The following is a 19,031-nucleotide window of genomic DNA, read 5'->3' on the forward strand; positions in this document are numbered from 1 at the left end:
TACTCATTTTACCACAGCACTTTATACAAACTTTTCAAGAGAATGAATGTTGGACTTAATGTCATCCTTGCTATAAACTTTAGAGATCTTTAAAGTAGGCTTTCTAGATTTAGCAAATAAAAATACAAGATGCCTACGTAATACAAGACAACAATGCAACTTACGCTAAAAAATTTTTTGTTGTTTATCTGAAATTCAAATTTAACTGGACACACTACTTTATAGTCAAAAGGAAGCAAAAAGAGCAATTTGGAAAAACACAGAAAATAACATCACTAAACTGTTTAAAGAAAACTTTTACCATTTTACTAGGGCATTATACTATTTAAAATGCCCTTCTCTTAGGACACCAACCAATCCAATCATGAAAGGACATAATATCCTAAAGAAATACCTTCGGAATCTTTAATTTTGGTCCAACCCTAATAATATACAGTAAAAGTATCCTTCAACATATGCATACATTTTACCAAGAATATGGCTATAAAAAGAACTTTTTCATAAAACGAATTCTATTGGACATCTGAGTTGAGAGTAGTTTGGCAAGGACAAAAGGTAAGATATGTTATCATCCAAAACCATGGCTCTGTCTACAGCTAGATAAGTAACAGACACAGGGCTAGGCAGCTGAGAATGCCTCACTAGGCAAGCTAGCTAAAGTAGATGGAAAGAGTGGCGACTTCTTATCAACTATATAATGATAAGAGCAAGTCATTTTATCTCTCATTTCTAAGAGAAGAAAAGGATCACAAATCATGCTTTTACAGAATTAAAAAAAATAAAGAATGGAATGACAATATTTCCAGCCAAACCAAGAACATAGTTCAAATGCCAAAATCCTGTTGTCAGTAACAGTAAGAAAGATTCCTTTCCCTAGCTTATTCTGTGACTGTGTTTCCTCATAATGGTAACACCTGTACCTATGCAATAAGACTGTGAAATTAACACTTGTTTTCACAAAGATTCTAACAATGGAAAAAAGGATAAAATTCATTTGAAAATGAAGATATAAATGCTATTTGCTATAATAAAAATATGTACTAATCCAAATATTTAAAATTGAATCTCACAATTATTTCTTGATTTACTCAATCACTATTCAACAAATACTAGTTAATATGTGCAATTGCATGGAGCTAACTGCTATGAAAAAGTCAGAGTGGTGTCTAGATTCCATTAAAGGTCACTTAATCTCATTGTTTGAAATACAAATTGCATTTTTTCCATAGAAATAATGTGTATTGGGTCCTCTGTCAGCATATAAAATCTCCATTTCGTTCATAATATATATGCAATACTATAGAATTTAACAACTGCATATAATAAACAAGATTTCTATACAGAACTTTCATTAGTGTTATAACTTAGAATGATGCCATCTTTACCTTATTCCTGATAAGAGCCTGGAGAAAATTGGGGGGCAGGATTATATATACCTTCAAGGCAAAAGTTTCAACTCTTATGGTATGAAAAAGAAAGGAAGGGAAACTAACGGCAAAGGACTAGGGGACAAGAGAGGGAAGGGATGGGGACAGAAGTTGGCTGAAGGCAGGAAAATGAAACGTGTAATCTGGGGTGATGGGAAAAGAGGAGAATTCCATGCTGATACACCTTTAGGGGAAAGGACCACAACAGAGTTAAGACGAAATAGCAAGCACAGACTGTATTTTCAGGAGCCAGTCAGTAAGCTAGATGGGGAAAATTACTGTGATCCCAAACCATCAAATTTAGACAAAATTTTAGGGGGTCCTCCACAAAATTTTTCTATTGGAGTTGGTACAAAACAGCTTTTCTTTTCCTTTCTTTTTTCCCCTCTCCCTCTTTCCCCTCTTACGGAGGTATCAGTGACTAGTAGAATAAGCCCCAAATGAATAGTACTGTATACAACAATGAAGAAAGTTTAATCCTAATAGAAAAGAAGGTCTCTGAATAATTACAATTTCTTATATCTCACTTCTAGTACTATATGACATGTTTAAAAGGTTCTCATTACAAAACATTTTAAAAGACATAAGATATTCTATATTGTAGAAAATATACTTTTGATCTTAGTATATGACAAATACACAATTCAGTTTTCAAAGAAGAAAACTCTTAAAGTCTGTTCAAGAATGTTTAAAGAATAAAATCATGTTAATGTTTTTTCTTTCTTCACAGAATAATCATGTTGTACAACTTGAAATTCCAGGAATATTGTTTTAAAGGTTGGTCTTACTGAAAGTCATAATAAAGGCTGATACATTTAAATTGTTTTCTTGTTGTTTCATACATTTTACCAAAGAAAGGCAAACTGTTATATTCACCAAAAGAACCTCAAAACTTGAGTTCTAGTCATTAACAAGTTTTTCACAAACACCATCAGCCAATTAACTTTCATTTTGTACTTGTATTTACTTAGTGTTTATGGCATGGCTTTTGAGGGTACACTTACACCAAAAAAAAATTTAATAAACACAATTATTAACATTTCCCCAATTAGTGCATATATGTAAACATATATACAGTCTCATAAAGGAACCCTTTTGTCTTTGAAATATATACCTTTTGACCTCCTGGAGCTTCAACTGTGTGATGTTCTTTCAATTTTTGTTCTTGTTCCATTATATCTTTCAAATGTTCATTTACCTTAAAATATAAAAATATTAGTTTGAATTTATATTCGAATATAATGATAAAATATTACACACCTAAAATACCTATAGTCAGATCCCTGATGTCAAATTTCAGTGCCACTCAAGTAAAATTTATTTTCACAACCAGAAAAATATAGTTTACAAGTGCTTTATTTGATATTCTAGAATTAATTCATTAATTTATCAAACAGTTCAGCACCTACTATATGTCAGGAACTTACTGGAGTGCTAGAGAAAAAATGTTACTCGATAATGTCAGTTTTAACACTTAGGAAGCAAAATAATACTATTTTAAGTAAAAATCTTACAATCTATTTTGGAACTAGTAAATGAAAATCATTTATCTTAGAATTAATGTTTTTATTATCAATAGAAAACTCTGTGCATCAAGTTGAGCTGTGATTTCACAGACATGTCCAGCTCCACTCTAGACCTGCAGAGTCAGATCCTGCATTTTAATAGGTTCTCAGGTGCTAGAGTTTGAATGTTTGTCCCCTCTGAAATTCATGCTGAAACTTAATCCCCAGGGTGGCAGTACTGAGGTGGGGCCTTTAAGAGGTGATTGGGTGATGTGGGCAGACACAATCCATGGATTGATGGGCCATCACTGCTGGCCTTGTAAGAGGAAGACAGACCTGAGCTAGTGCGCTCAGCCTCCCTCGCCACCTGATGCCCTGCGCTGCCTCAGAACTCTGCACAGTCCCCACCAGCAAGAAGGCCCTCACCAGATGTGGCCCCTTGACCGTGGACTTCTCAGCCTCCATAACTACAAGAAATAAATTCTTTTTCTTTATAAATTACCCAATTTCAGGTATTCTGTTATAAGCAAAAGAAAACATACTAAGGCCCCAAGTGATTCTTATGCACGTTAAAATGTGCGAAGAACGGAAACAGAGGACTAACAATCACGAAAAAAGGAAGAAAGACTTCCAGAGCAACAAGTATTGGGGAACTCACCTTTGATGGGAAGGAGGAAACTTCCTCCATTCTAACAGTGGGAAAAAAGGGGCAATGTGTGCTGATGCAGAAAGGTGTACAGCTTGGGTAGTACGAAAAGGAGATCATTCCCACCTACTGGCTTCCCATCTCTGGTCTCAAAAAAGGATGAGGCAAAGTTAGCTAACAGTAGTCAGCTGAGAGCAATAGGGAACGAGTTACAGAAGGTCTGAGGATTAGAGGAAAAAAGATGAAATAGTCATCCTGAAGAGTGGAAAAGCAAACTTCTTAGGGACACACTTGTCGGACTGGCAGTGAATGGCCGAGTGTCCCTCTGAACTTTGTGCTTATGAATTTAAAGTGAAACCAGCTTCCCTGTATAAATTTCTCCAGCAACATTTACCTCTATAGGTGGAGGTCAGAGGTAAGAAGGGTAACTGAGCTCAACCATCTGAGCTATTAGCAGATGAGTAACAAGGAGGGAAGAGGAGACAGAAGAACTGATGGTAATTGTAAAAATCTAAGTTCAAAAAAGGACAAATGTGAAGTCAAGTGATACTGTGAGAAGTTAATAGGTGAATGGTTTGGAAGTCATGATGAAGTTGAACATTTTTAATGGTAGGGGCCTTTAAAGCAAGTGAGTTAGAAGAATAGGAGGAATTGTTCGAGAATGGGAAGTTTGCAATGGGATGTGAAAGTTGCATAGTTTCTGAAGATGAATAGGTCTAGGATGTGACCATGATTCTCTATAGCTGAGGAGGAGTGGGGAGAAAAGATCACTAAAGAAGAAGAAATAAAGGAAGTCCAGGGTCAGAGTATTAACTACCTAAATTAGCAAAGGGAGTGATAATTGACAATTTAAGCATCTTTAAAGTAGAAATCACAGTCCCTCCAAAATTTCCAAGAGCAGGAATCCACAAAGAATATGATCTTGTGCAACTTACTCAAGCAAACCTAAGAATCCTCTAATTGGAAATGTGAGAAAATTATTTCATTCTTGGATTCAAAAAAATATTTACTGAGTATCCACTGTGTATAGTTCACTATGCTGAGTGTTCTCTTTGAATTTTGTAACGATCTGATATGAACTAGATTAATCATTACTAAATGCAATTATAGAGATTACTGAATATATAGAAATCTATTTTCATCATTTTAACAGTTTCTTAAAATCAAAAAATTTACGTAAATTGTACAACTTCAGCTTGCACTTTGATTTAAAATAAAGAGTAATGAAGTGACAATGTATAATTTAGAATTCACGTTTTCCGGTTATGAGGCTCATTTTTACTCAAGTGAGCATAGTCCTACCTTGTTTATCCAGTACATGACAGCATCCTCGATATCATAGGGCAGATCCGTGGCTTGGAAAAAAGCCGAATACTGTTGAGCACATGCAATTACTTTTTCTATGCTGACCATTTCTACAGTGTACGCCATCATGAGAGTATCAATCATGGCCAAATGTGCACTCTGAAAATATAAAACAAAAATAGTTTAAAAATAGCTTAGAAATTGCTGTTTATATATTTTGAAATGTTAATAACATCTCCTAACAAGCAGCAGTAGAATTAATAACTATAGAAGACAGGCTACGGTAAGAAAACATGCTAAAGATGAGCTAACTGAACCAAACTGATTTGTTACTCAAATTTATAGAGGATCGAGTTTAAGATGCTCATTATCTTCTATTTCAAAGATGCTCTTTTTCCTGTTTTTCCTATTTGATAGTGTCATAATCATTTACACAGCAATACAATTTACAAACTTCAGAATCATTTTTTATGATCTTTCTCATTCTTCAAATCCACATAGTATTATAAAAGTTTACAGATTCTACTCCTAAAATGTCTCTCAAATCTATCCTCTTCCTTGTTCTGATTGCCACAGTTCCAATTCAGACCATAAACATTTCTCACACCTGAACAAGGCAAAAAAATTCTTTAATTGATTTTCCTGCCTCCAGCTTGTTGCTCATTTAATTCATCCAGGACAGGACTTCTAGTCTTTCCTTTGGCTTTTTCCCCCCAATATACAAACTGTCATATGGTGGTTCTTTAAAAAAATCCCCAATATTACCAAGTACATAAAGTAGAAAGTGCCCCCCCCCCAGCAATATTTTCAGTTTGGTATGTATTCTTACAAAAAAGATTAATGCCCATCAAACAGGTACGCATTTACATTGTTTGGCAATACAAACAATGCTACAACATTGCATTTCTCCAGGGATAATTCTTTGTTTTGGGGCTACTGGGTCTAAGAGCAACCACAAGTTTTGATAGATAACCACTAATCTGCTCTCTAGAAAGGTTATACCGACTTTATCTCCCACCAAGAATGTTATCAGCATGCCTGTTTCTCCACATTTTTGCCAACATTAGATATTATTCACTTTATCTTTATCAGTATGAAAAGTTAAAAGACCCCACTCTTGTTTAACTTGCAGTTCTCTGATTATTACTGAGGATAAGCATCTTGAATGTGTCTTAGCAACCATCTGTATTTCTTCTTTGGAAAACTGCCTGCTCATACCTTTTGCCTATTCTTCCCTTTGGGATGTTCATCTTTCTTAATTGATTTGTAAGAGCTCATTATATATTAGGTACATTAGCCCTCTGTCATTCAGGTAGCAAATATTTTTTCCTAGTTTGTCTTTGGACTTTCAACTTTAGTATGTCTTTTGCTGCAGAGTTTTAAATATTTACTTGGCAAAATCTGTCCATCTCAATGTTCTCCTTTATGGCTTCGGAGTTTATACCAGTTTACAAAGGTCTTTCTCCACCCAAAGAATATAGAAATACTGTCCTCTATTTTTTCTATTACTTTAAATACATCTGGAATTTATTTTTGAACATGTAATAAACTAGGGACTAGTGGTTTTTTCCAAATCAGAGATAGCATCTTTCTTTCATAAAGTGTATCTCATGTTCTACATAAAGTCTGAACTCCTTACTCCTTACTTAACAGGGGTAAAGCTCTATCTTATTAGCTGGTTTGTACTTACCAGGCTAGCCTTATAACCTACCATTTCCTTCTCCAATCTATACTCCTTTCAAAACAGCCGCGTAAGACTGCTGTTCCTCAAATCTGTTGCTGGTTTTCAAGCTTCTGTGCCCTGGCTTGTTACTGCTGTCCTTACAATATAGACCAAGTCATGCCATTGGTTTGAATGTTACCCTCACTGTGAAGCTTTTTCCAATTCTCTTTCCAATCAAAATGACTCATTCTTCCTATGAACAAGTACACGTTCCTATAGAATGCAGTTTATGCTTGCATGCAATTCTGAATTAATTATCTAAAATAGGGCATAGGCACTGGGGTGTGTTTAAACGGCTCCCCATCCTATGGCTTCTCGGCCTTTTGGCTAAGATCAAGCACAAACAGCTCCCCAGATGATATTACTGAGCAGCCAGGGTTGAAAACCACTGATTTATCTCACCAGTATATAGTCACCTGCATACAACTCTATTTCTCTACGTGGACAATAAGACTCTTCAGGGCAAGGACATTATCTTAGTTATCTTCCTACTCCCTACATCTAACACGGTACCTGGCAACTAGCAGGGGTAGTGGGTCCAGCCTCTAGAAAACTTAGCAGTATTCATAGCAAGGGAGATGCTTTGTCTGAAGCAAAATGCTTAATTTTGGCAATCGTAAAATCAATGGTGACTCCTACTTATTAAGTCTAACTTATGTGCCAGATACTGTCCTAAGTGCTTTGTTAATGAACTCTTTCATTTCAAATATTTTTTGAAATACGGTTAGAGATAATAGATAAAATAAACCTTCTATAATCCTCAGAACTCTCTGAACAAAGTATCATTTACATTTTATATGTAAGGAAACTGAAGTTCAGACAATCAAGCAGTTTATCCAAACTTGCGTGCTCTTTCTACTGTATCTTGTGGTTGGGCAGGAGTTAAATCATTTAGTTGCAAAGGGAAAAAAATATGTTTTGGAAATGATAGAGACATAATGTGCAAGAAAAAAATAAGCATCAGTATTTCAAATTAAAATGATATTATCATATTCTACCTCCTCTAAGAAGTCTTTTCCAGACCGGTACTGTCAGATAACCCAGTTCTTCCTTCAGACTCAAAGTGTCATATCCTTTCACTCTAGTCATTTGTCTTTATACATCCTCTGTAGTAGCTCTAAAGAGCAGGAATCCTGTCTTTTCACACCTTTGTTCCTAGACAGTGTTTTATGGGTGAAAGCTCTTAGTAAGTCAGTATTTAATAGCATTAAAAAGCACAACGCTTTGGGACAAAAATGTGGGAAAACATTTCAAGAGCCATAAAACCATTCACGTACTCTTAAGACTCCTTCTCTTGGCAATTTGTTCTACAGGTATATGATAGAGGGGAAAAGAGATATATGAATGAAAATAATCATTATAGCACTATACAGCAAAAAGGAAACATGTAAACATCCAACCATGAGTAATTTATGATATATTAAACTATTTATTGATAGGGGAAATGTGTATAATATAAAATTGGGTGGAAAAATCAGGACGCCATACTATATTAATGAGATATGTATGTGTGTGTGTATAAATATATATATATATATTTATATGCCGTGGTCTGTGGCCTGCCAGGAACTGGGTCACACAGCAGGAGGTGAGGGGTGGGCCGGCAAATGTGCAAAGCCCCACCTGCACCCACAGCCACTCCCCATGGCTAGCATCACTGCCCCAGCCCCGCTCCCCTCCACACACACACCCTCATCAGATCTGCAACGGCATTAGACCTGCACAGGAGCAGGAAGCCCACTGCAAACTGTGAAACTGTGCACGCGAGGGATCCAGGTTGCGTGCTCCTCCTGAGAGTCGCATGATCCAAGATGGAGCCAAGCGTTGAGCATGGTCATCCCTCACCTCGCCCCCTTCCCCAAGGCCCCCGTTGCCATCCGTGGAAAAGCTGTCTTGCACGAAACCAGTCCTGGTGTCAAAAAGGTTGGTTTATATGTATGTAAGAAACAGGAAGGGAACAGAACAGAAACAGGAAAAATAGAACACCATACTATAATAATGTTTGATATCCTCTCTCTCCCTCTCTCTACAGGCAGGTGCCTTTAGTCCCAGCTGCCTGGGAGGCTGAGGCAGGAGGATCGTTTGAGCCCAGGAGTTTGAGGTTGCTATAGCTAGGCTGACAACACGGCATTATACCAGGGTGACAGAGCTAGATTCTGTCTCAAAAAAAAAAAAAAAAAATCTTATCACCAGTCATTATATGTGACACAATGTGGTCCCTGCCTACCTCTGGGATCTTAGACAGGTTCGTCTAACCAATTTGCTAGCCCCATGCTATGTTTTCTGTTCCTAAATTATGACAAGCCTGTTCCTGCCTAGGAGTTTTGCACTTGCTGGTTCCTCTGACTGAACGGCCCTGCCCTCACTTCTTTGCATGCCTAGCTTGTTTCTTTTTTCTAGTCCCATCCAAAATACCATTTCCTCAGAAAGATCTTCCCTAAAGATTGTGCCTGCCTCCCACCCTAATTATTCTCTAACAAATCATGCTTTTTTTTTTCACGGCAGTTACCACTATCTCATGCTGAGTCATTCATGTTTCTCTCCTGTCTACTATGTTGTGCGCTCTTCGCATACTCATCTCACTCCAGAAAACATACTTGACGCAAAGTGTCCTTGTTCAGCTTACCCAGGGCCTAACACAGAGCAGGGCGAAATGAAGGAATGAATATTAAAACCACGAAGAAACCAGCTCCCAACAGCTTTACTTGTACTGACCATTTTGTCTCATCCTGCCTTGCACTTGCCAATGATCCCTGACTTTGCTTTGTCTCCTGCTAATAGTCTATCCTTATCTTCTCAAGCCTTCTATCTGATACTACTCCCTCGACATTTGGCTCCACTTGTCAATTACGATTCACACTCACATCTTGGATCAGATCTCTTCTGACCAGTTTCGTTTAGACATTTCACCTGACCTAGTTAGCCCCGGATACCACATCCCCCGATGGATCCTCCAGGTCTAAAGCTCCGAGGCATGGAGGCAACACAGAGGACAGGCTGAGTGAGTAGGCTCTGGAGTCTCCCTGCCTAGGGCAAAGCTTGGCTCTACCAGTGATCTTCCCTGTGACTCAGGACAGTAAATTTACTATCTCTGTACCTTATTTTCCTCATTTATAAAATAGTACTACAGACCTCAAAGAATTGTTAGGGATTAAATAAATGAATAAATGTAAACGGCATAGGACAGTGCCTGCACTTAGAATTCTATAGACACACCTGTTGTTATCTAAAACACAACCACTCTGACCATGAAAGCAGTAACTAGTATCAGACTTGCCTTCCTGCCATAAACAACTCAAAAACTGGACAAAACATATAAAACAACTATTTTCAGACGTTGGACCATACACAACATGGGGATGTGATCCCTGAGAGAAAGGAAACAAGTGAGGGCCTTACAGCCACCTCAGCTTTCTGACGAAAGGCACTGTATGAAATACTGAAAGGGAGAAGGTTCCTGCAAATCATATTGGGCAGAAAAAATAATAATAAATAAAAATTTTAAAAAGAAAGGGAGTGGGAACCCTCTGCATGGCTATCTCACTAAATTGAAGAGACAGGACAGGGATTTGGAGAAGCAGCTGAAACTTGCAGGGCAGAGTACCAGAGAGGAGGAGGCCATGCAGAGAAATCGGTATGGGGTCCACAGTGGCAGAATACAAACCTGCACAAGAACAAGGTGAGACTCCACAAGCCTGGGCCAAAACAACGATCAGGGAAAGGACAACTAAAAGGAGCTATAGGAGGAATAACTCCCTGAGTTTCCTTGGGCTCCAACCAGCAATAAGAGAAAGATCACACTGAATATCCAGGGTATCTACTAGGAACTATGGAAGGGTCAGACCTTAGTAGTAGGCTTAAAATAGCCCTAGAGTGAAGGTTACTCTAGAGCCACACTAATAAAGCTAAAAAACAAGTCCCAAAAGGATCAAGCTCAAACTGATTTCCAAGTGCTATGATCTGAATGTGTCCCCCTGAAATACATATGTTGGAAACCTAACCCTCAAGATCGTGGTATCAGGGGGTAGGTCCTTTGGAAGGTGATTAGATCATAAGGGCAGTTGGGATTGGAGCCTTATAAAAGAGGACCCAGAGAGCTATCTTGCCCCTTCTACCATGTGGGACACAGCCAAAGGCACCAGTTATGAAAAAGCAGGCCCTCGCTGGGCAACAAATCTGCTGGGACCTTGATCTTGAATCTCTCAGCTTCTAGATCTCTGAGAAACAAATTTCTGTTGTTTATATGCTACCCAGACTATGGTAATTTGCTGTAGTAAACCAAATGGACTAAAAGAGCAAGTAACTAAGATGCCAACAAAAACAAAATTCAAAAGTTTTTTTAACGTTTTGTTTTAAAATAATTACAGATTCAAGAAAAATTTCACAAAATTCAAAACTTTTTAAAAGGGGGAAAAAAATTCAGACACTCAAAAGTCTGACAGTTATAATGTCTAGCATTAAATAGAAAATTACTAGACACAAGAAGCAGAAAAATGTCTCATAATTAGGAGAGGAATCAGAAATGATGGAGATGATGGAATTACCACACAAAGACTTCTATTGTTTGAGTATTTGTCCTCTCCAAAACGTACCTTGAAACTTAATTCCTAAAGTGGCAGTATTGAGAGGTGGCGCCTTTAGGAGGTGACTGCATCACAAGGGCTCTGCCTGCCTGATGGATTAATCCATTCATGGATTAATGGATTAATGGGATATTATGGGAGTGGAACTGGTGGCTTTATAAAATAGATTAATGGGACATTATGGGAGTGGAACTGGTGGCTTTGTAAGAAGAGGAAGCCAGCACATTAGCACACTCAGCCCCCTCACTATGTGATACCCTGTGCCACCTTGGGGCTCTTCACAGTCCCCACAAGCAAGAAGGCTCTCACAAGATGTGGCCCCTCAACCTTGGCTTCTCAGCCTCCACAGCTATAGGAAATAAATCCCTTTTCTTTATAAATTACTTAGCTTCAACTATTCTGTTATAAGCAGCAGAAAACAGACTAAGAACTTTGAACCAATATGATAAAACATGAACATATTGACAGAAATGTAAGTTATAAAAAAAGAGAAACAAATGGAATTTCTGGAGCTTAAAAATAGACTATCAGAAATGAAAGATTCACTGGATGAGCCTAACAGGAGACGAGGCACAGAAGTGAACTTGAAGACATGGGAAGAGAGCTATCTAACCAAAGCACAAAAAGAAGAAAGCCTGAAAAGAAAAAATGAACAGAGCCTCAGTGACCTGTGAGACAACTTCTTAAAAGTTAAACGTACACTTACCTATGGCGCACCAATTCAAAACCTAGGTATTTACTCAAGAGAAATGAAAATACATGTCTACACAAAGATGTTCATAACTGCTTTGTTTATAATACGACAAAAACTGGAAACAACATCAACATCCATCAATAGGTGAAGGAATAAACAAACAAGTTCGGTATTCATAGAATACTACTTAGCAATGAAAAGGAATAAACTACACATAACAACATGGATGAATCTCAAAAATATGAGCAAAAGAATCCAGTAAAAAGAGTTCATAGCCCTTTTTTTCCTGCCCCTTCCCCTTCCTCTCCCTTTGCTGCGACGATGTGTCTGGTTGTCAACTGTCGCGATGTATCATGCTCTGTAAATCTACATCTTGCTCTTGCCTATAATCCTCTTTCTCTCCTCAATAAACCTCATTTTTGTGCTTGCAGAAAAAAAAGAGTTTGCACATTATGCTTTTATCTGTATAAAATTCTAGAACAGGTAAACTAATCTATAATGACAGAAATGAGATTAACAGACGCCTGAAGTGGGGGGAGGACTGACTAAAAAAAGGCATTTTGGGGGTGATAATGTTCTATATCTTGACTGGAGAGGTATTTAGATGAGTGCATACATTTGTCAAAACTGATCAAACTACTTTAAATAGGTATGTTTTATTTTATGTAAATAATGCCTTAATAGTCGATTTTGAAAAAGAAAGCTCTGACTTTAAGAAGTCAATTGATTTCACTGGGCCTTATCTTCTTCATCTGTTAAATGTGGGATAATACTTGATTTCTCACCACACGAGACATCAAACAGATGTATATCAAAGTGCTCTAAAAATTTCTCAGTAATATAAAGATCTATATTGTATTTTTTTACTTAAGGCATTATATACTATATGGCTATGAGATTAGCCTACAGAATAGTTTTATAACATAATAAATAAAATCTAATCTTTAAACTTTATCATAATCACTTATTTTATACTTTCCCCAAACAGATGTTATATTAATTAAACTTTAAGGAATTAAATTAGGCGACTTCTATAGTATCACCCTTCATGTGCCTCACCAACTAATAATGGAGTTGCCAATGAACCAAAGACAGATGAGCTGGAAAAAACAATAACCATCAAGATCATAAAATATGGGCTTTATGAAAAACCCACTAACGTAGATGATTATATCCAACAAATCAAGATTTAGGTACAGAACATATGTATTTTCCAAATGTCCTAACCGTAGTGACCTGGGCAAGATTTATTTTTATGACGGTTTATATATGGCAGCTCAGGCTTGTCCACCACCACTCAACGTAATTGCTGCTCCCTTACGCCAACAATGTAAAATGATAGCTGTGTTCTTTCATTTGCTAACCAATATGACCTTCCTAGTATATTTTAACCAGTCACATATGTCGTACTTCAAAGTATGTTGTGTTTCATAGCTTTCCAGATTTGAACGTTTTCCAGGCATATTTGATCCTGAGCCAAAAACTGTGCTTCAAATCTCAAAATCTAAAACAAGTTACATAAAATTAACTGAAATATACTTTATCATATAAAAATCACCATCAGCAAAAGTTCCAGTTAATACTCAAAAAGATCCCTGAAAAAAGTTTGTCAGCAAATTTCTTTCAGCTGGGTGTGTATAAAAAATGTGCCAGGCAGCACTAGTTTTATCAAAAGAAAAAAGAAACTGAAACACACAAGGGTTGCCTCTACCACCCAGTCAGGCTCCCTTTCCCAAGCACTGTGCATGAGAAAGAGAAAAAAGAAGGTCATGACGTCCCCCTTGGTAACTAGCCATCCAGTTTACAGTTGAATACCAGCAGGGAGTTTCACCAAATTTAAGCATAACTATCTATGGCAGATACCCAAACAGCACAGTAAGAAGAATGAATATCTTTCTTCCAATCTACAAAGTATCTAGAAGTCACCCATTTCTTTCCAGACCAATGCCTGCTGGCAAGCGATTCCCAGACTAATGTGCCCTAGAGGTGGAATTAAGAGATCGAAACTTTACCTAACTCACAGCCTCATGGCCTGTACACATAGACACTGGCCAGAGCCCAGAAAGCTATAGCTATAAGAAAAGTAGAGTTGTAGATCTAGGAGGAATAAGAACTTATGCTTACTAGAAAGGAGTGTGAATACATGAACCAGTATACTAGAATGGATGCTATTTAGCCACAAAGCAGTTGTTTTCTTTGTCCCCAAATTAAGCAAAAAATGAACTCTGAGCATGACATAATTCCCAAGAAATGCTCCTACCCACAAAAAAAACTATCAAATCTCCACTCTGTTAACTCTAACTAAGATGCAGAAATACATAATGGGATCCAAAAGACTATCGAGTTTTTAACTCTCTCAGTTGGTAACACCTTAACAGCACCGATTTTTCAAATAGTTGACAAGTACTGCCCACATAAAACACGGCCTCTAATTTTGGTAGACTATATCATATATAAATCCTTTAAAACACTAATTTGTAATGAATCATTAACTATTGACATTATTTAAACCTAATTTCTAATTGTACATATTAACGATTGAATAAATAATGCTAATATTTATCAATAATAATGCTGTTTAACAAAAAGACTAAAAAAATGGTTTTCCTTGCATTTTCAGCCTTTCTCCAGTAATATTCTTATATTCTTTTAGTTACATAGAAACTGATGGCATGGCATAAACTATTAATGGAAAGGACAAATGCTACCAATGCAGAGTATTACAACTGATAAAATGTCAAAATATCCAAAGAATTTCTGAACTTGTCTGCCTTATCATTTGAAATTAAAAAAAATTTTTTTATTTCAAAATTACAGAAAATGAGCTCACTCCTAATATATAATGTTCTATAGTTACTAAACAGATTGTTAAAATATTTTCCCCGTCTACGGTACAAAATCAATTAGCAAAATGGAAAAAAAGTCAAAAGAAAATGGGTCTTACATAGAACAAGAAGATTCTGATACTACTGATAGTTATTCAGTTCTTTACATCCTCTACCTTTGACTGTTCTCCACAGTATTTTCTGTGCATTACTGAAGTATTTGTGCTTCTAACAGTTCTATCCCTGGCCTTCTCTTTTTCACTTTAAAACATGCCCTCCCTGAGCATCCCAACTTCCGTGGCTTCAACTAACCATTACTACTCAGCTGATTCCCCAATCTCTATCTCCAGCCACATCTCACTGGGTATCTCCTTCTGGGTGTCCTGAAGGCATCTTAAATTTAAACCCGTCCCAGACTGAATTTATTATCTGTGCACTATACCATGGCCATTTTCCCCACTCCAATTCCCTCCTCTCCTCTTTTTTCTATTTCAATAAAGGTTACTCGAATATTAATATATACCCAATTTGCTTAGTCTAGGTTACAGAGTCTATTTTTATCTTTTAAAACTGGAACTCTGATCATGTCATTGTTGTGATTAAAAACCTTTTGGCATGGAGAGGTCCTAAACATCCACCAACAAGGGACTGGCCAAATAAACTGTAGTATTTTCATATCACAGAATATTGTGCAGCCTTCAAAAATGATAGTGTGGATCTATATCCATTAATATGGAAAGATGATTATGAAGCTTTCCCAGGCACCCTCCTTACCTTTAACTCCATGGTTTCCCATGGCTCCTCCAGCCCTGACTCCACCTCAGGTCTCTCTGCCTAATTTACCAATTTGCTAACAAATAGGTCACCAGCTACTCTCTGGATTTTATTGGCTCTTGCACAAATGGCTTTAAGCCAATGCAAATTAAAATTCTGAATTAACTTATATAATTAAAAGATTTCTAGATCAACCAATGCAACTATGTAATGAACAACCTAAAATCTACTGAAATTGCATTTAGTTTCTAAAATACATCCTTGGTATTAATAGATTTATAGTATTTACATCTCACCATGCTTCACTTCATGAAAACAAAGGGGCAAAAATGCAGGTATTATATATTAAACAGTATTAATTAATTGTTAAAATTTAAACAACACAGATATACACAAAAAGCAAAGGTAGAAAGGAAAGTCAAATGACCATTGGCTAACTGAAACTGAAAGTCCACATTCTTTTTTCCCATGAGTATTTGAAAGTAGATACTTATATGTTACTTATATGTTAAGATGATAAAGTAGAAGACTAACAATCTAATAATTTAATTAGATTCTCTTATAAACTCCAGTTCAAAAGCTTTCCCCAGAACACCTAATTCTTGAAGCTCAATAAATATGCATTTCAATAATTACAGTTCACTCTATTCAAATCTGTAGGAGCAAAAACAAAACAAAGAACTTCCACCACTTTCTCAGTAATAATTCTGAATGACTTTCTTCTTCAAAATACATTTAATTCTTAACTAAAATAGTCACTAATATCTTTTATTCATTCACTGATTCAACATCATCTCTGAGCCAGACACTGGGTACAAAGACAAACATGACTAACATGGCCCTGTCTTCGTGGAACTGGTTCTATATAAAATGTACATTTTTGGTTAGCCTTGGCTGGTGGAACAGCTGTAAAGTACACTTTAATTTTCCTATTAAAAACCTGATTTGTAGCCAGGCATGGTGGCTCGTGCTTGTAATCCTAGCACTCTGAGAGACCGAGGCAGGAGGATCGCTTGAAGTCGGGAGGTCAAGACCAGGCTGAATAAGAGCAGGACCCATCTCCACTAAAAATAAAAAAAATTAGCTGGGCATGGTGGTGCACACCTGTAGTCCCAGCTACTTGGGAGGCTGAGGCAAGGAGGATTGCTTGAGCCCAGGAGTTTGAGGTGCAGTGAGCTATGATGACACGACTGTACTCTAGCCCAGGCAACATAGCAAGACTCTTGTCTCCAAAAAAAAAAAAAAAACTTGATTTGAGGAATTTCACCTTGATTCCATTACATAAAAATAAGCTGAGGGCATGATGGTGTTCACCTGTAGTCCCAGCTACTTGGGAGGCTAAGGCAGGAGGATCCCTTGAGCCCAGGAGTTACAGACCAGCCTTGGGCAACATAGTAAGACCCTGTCTCAAAAATCAAAACCAACAAACAAAAAAACCAAGCTAAAATCTACAGGCATCCACCTTTTCTAAAAATGACTTCTAGACGTTAAAAAAATAAAGCTTAAAGAGATAAAAGTTGTTTAGTACTTTTTAGTGTATCAGTACCATTTTTCTCTCATTTATCAGGGAGGAAGAAAAGGCTTAATAGAGATAAATGCAGTATTCTGTTATTTTTCAGATTATTACACAAGATCTTCCACCATACTTCCTTCAAATAATTTTGTATTTTTCTGAAGCTTTATCATATAGACAAAAAACCAAAAATCTAAATCCTTTTCATCACAAGTTTGGCTCAAGGGGAAGGAAATACTTTCTCTCTTCTAATCACCCCACCCTAGGAATTACTCCATGCCTAGGAAGGAGAAACACCGATAAGAAATAGACTCTAAAACACAGATTGGGCCCCACGTTTTGGAGGGTTGGTATATTCTAGGAAGTTAAAGGTCAGCACTGAGTGACCTCTTCTTTGCCATCTGCCCATGTGGCTGTAATATCCTGAGCCCAGGACCTGACCTCTCAGGAAGAAAGGCTGGTCATCCTTCTCTCGTTCTCTCTTCCTTATGACAAATAAATAAGACATTAAGAGAAGCTCTGAAAAATCCTGAGTTCTCTCTCTCCTTTAAAGATCTTCCAAGTAAAGGGCCTTGAGCCAGCACCTGCCTGGAAACTGTCTTCTCCTCCCCATTCTAGCACCTTCCTTTCCTTCCTTTCTCACTGCCCCTCTCTCTTCCTTTTTCTCACCCAACTTCTTCCCACTTTATCCACCAATGACCAGTTCTCTATCTTCTCCTCTCTTCCCTACATGCAACCCTGCCCAGATTTCTCTCTCTCTTACCCTCAGGTTCTTTTCCCTCTGAATCAGGCAGGATGACCATTGACTCTATTAAAATAAGAAGTTCCACGTTTGGTTGTTATAGGAAAATAAAGGACATCTTATGACTACTTGGTTCTAGGCCAATCCAGCTTAGGACAAAAAGAGCCCTTTTACTTGGTCTGGTTTAGCTTACCAGATTTCTGCATCAAGAGTTGGAACAAAACCTGAGCTAACACTAAAATGTTTTATCTTCCTTTGCCTTTTCTCTGCATAGATCTCTCTCAAGGATTTCTCCACAAAGCAACCTGAAGGCTGGGTCAAATAACAATTGACTATTCCTGAGCTCCCTGACCAAATACTATGATTATAACACCTAAATCTATGCATTTTCAACTCCTAGGACAACTAACTTTTTTAATTAAAAGAATGAGCTTGGCAAAACTTTTTGGTATAAGAAAGAAGCTTTTAAATGTCCTCATCTGGATTATTAATTGTGTTGACTCCCTGCTTTACCATGCGAGTAGTGATTTTATATTGATATAAGCACTCTGTACTTACTAAAGGCCACATACTTGTCATTTAGTCTTTTTCTGAATCATTTTGTTTTACTGTAATATTACTGTATTAAAATACTGACATTTATGAAAAATGAAGCATTTCTATTATACTAAAATGACCATAATGGCATTTAGTGATTCTCTATCCACATTCTCTTCCTAAGTGCTTTCATTCAGTCCCATGGGCTCTAAATGTTGATGAATCCCAAATTTAAATCGCTACATAGGACGTCTACATTTCAGACTCATATATCCAGCTGCTTGCTTGGTATCTAGAGGACATTTCAAACTTATGCCCAAAATGCATCCTGACTCCCCAGGTGCCTTACCCCATCCCCATTCTCACCTTTATCCCCATAGCCATTGTCTACAAAGCAACCTGAAGGAACTTTAAAAAAGTAAACCAGATCAACTCATTGCCCTGTTTAAAATTCTCCATGACTTCCTTGTACAATCAAAATAAAATGTGAACTTCTAATCGTGGCCTACAGAGCTCCACCTGCTGTGGCTACGATTGTTTTCTCTAACCAGATGCCGTATCACTCTCCGTATCAGCCTTGCTCACGACCAAACTCAGTGGCCTTCTATCAGTTCCTGAAACATACCACACTCCTACAATCAGGGCCTTGCTGTTACTTTTGCCTAGAATGTTCTTTTCCCAGATCATCACCTGCTGGTTCCTTTTGGCATTTAGGTATCAGTTCAAATTTCAACTCTCTAGATAGGTCTTCCCTGAC

At 37.3% G+C, this 19,031-nt stretch overlaps 1 protein-coding gene across 1 annotated transcript in view; it reads right to left on the reverse strand.

Moving 5' to 3' along the window:
• Positions 1–19,031, reverse strand: part of CAMSAP2 (calmodulin regulated spectrin-associated protein family, member 2) — an 87,932-nt gene that overhangs the window by 30,234 nt on the left and 38,667 nt on the right. The window contains exons 3-4 of the mRNA XM_012650449.1: positions 4,881–5,042; positions 2,542–2,625 (exon numbers count right to left, since the gene is read on the reverse strand). Coding sequence (XP_012505903.1) covers positions 2,542–2,625; positions 4,881–5,042 — 246 coding nt within the window. The remainder of the gene's footprint in view (positions 1–2,541; positions 2,626–4,880; positions 5,043–19,031) is intronic.

The sequence above is a fragment of the Propithecus coquereli genome, unplaced genomic scaffold, assembly GCF_000956105.1.
Source record: "Propithecus coquereli isolate 6110/MARCELLA unplaced genomic scaffold, Pcoq_1.0 Scaffold328, whole genome shotgun sequence".
Taxonomy (NCBI): Eukaryota; Metazoa; Chordata; class Mammalia; order Primates; family Indriidae; genus Propithecus; species Propithecus coquereli.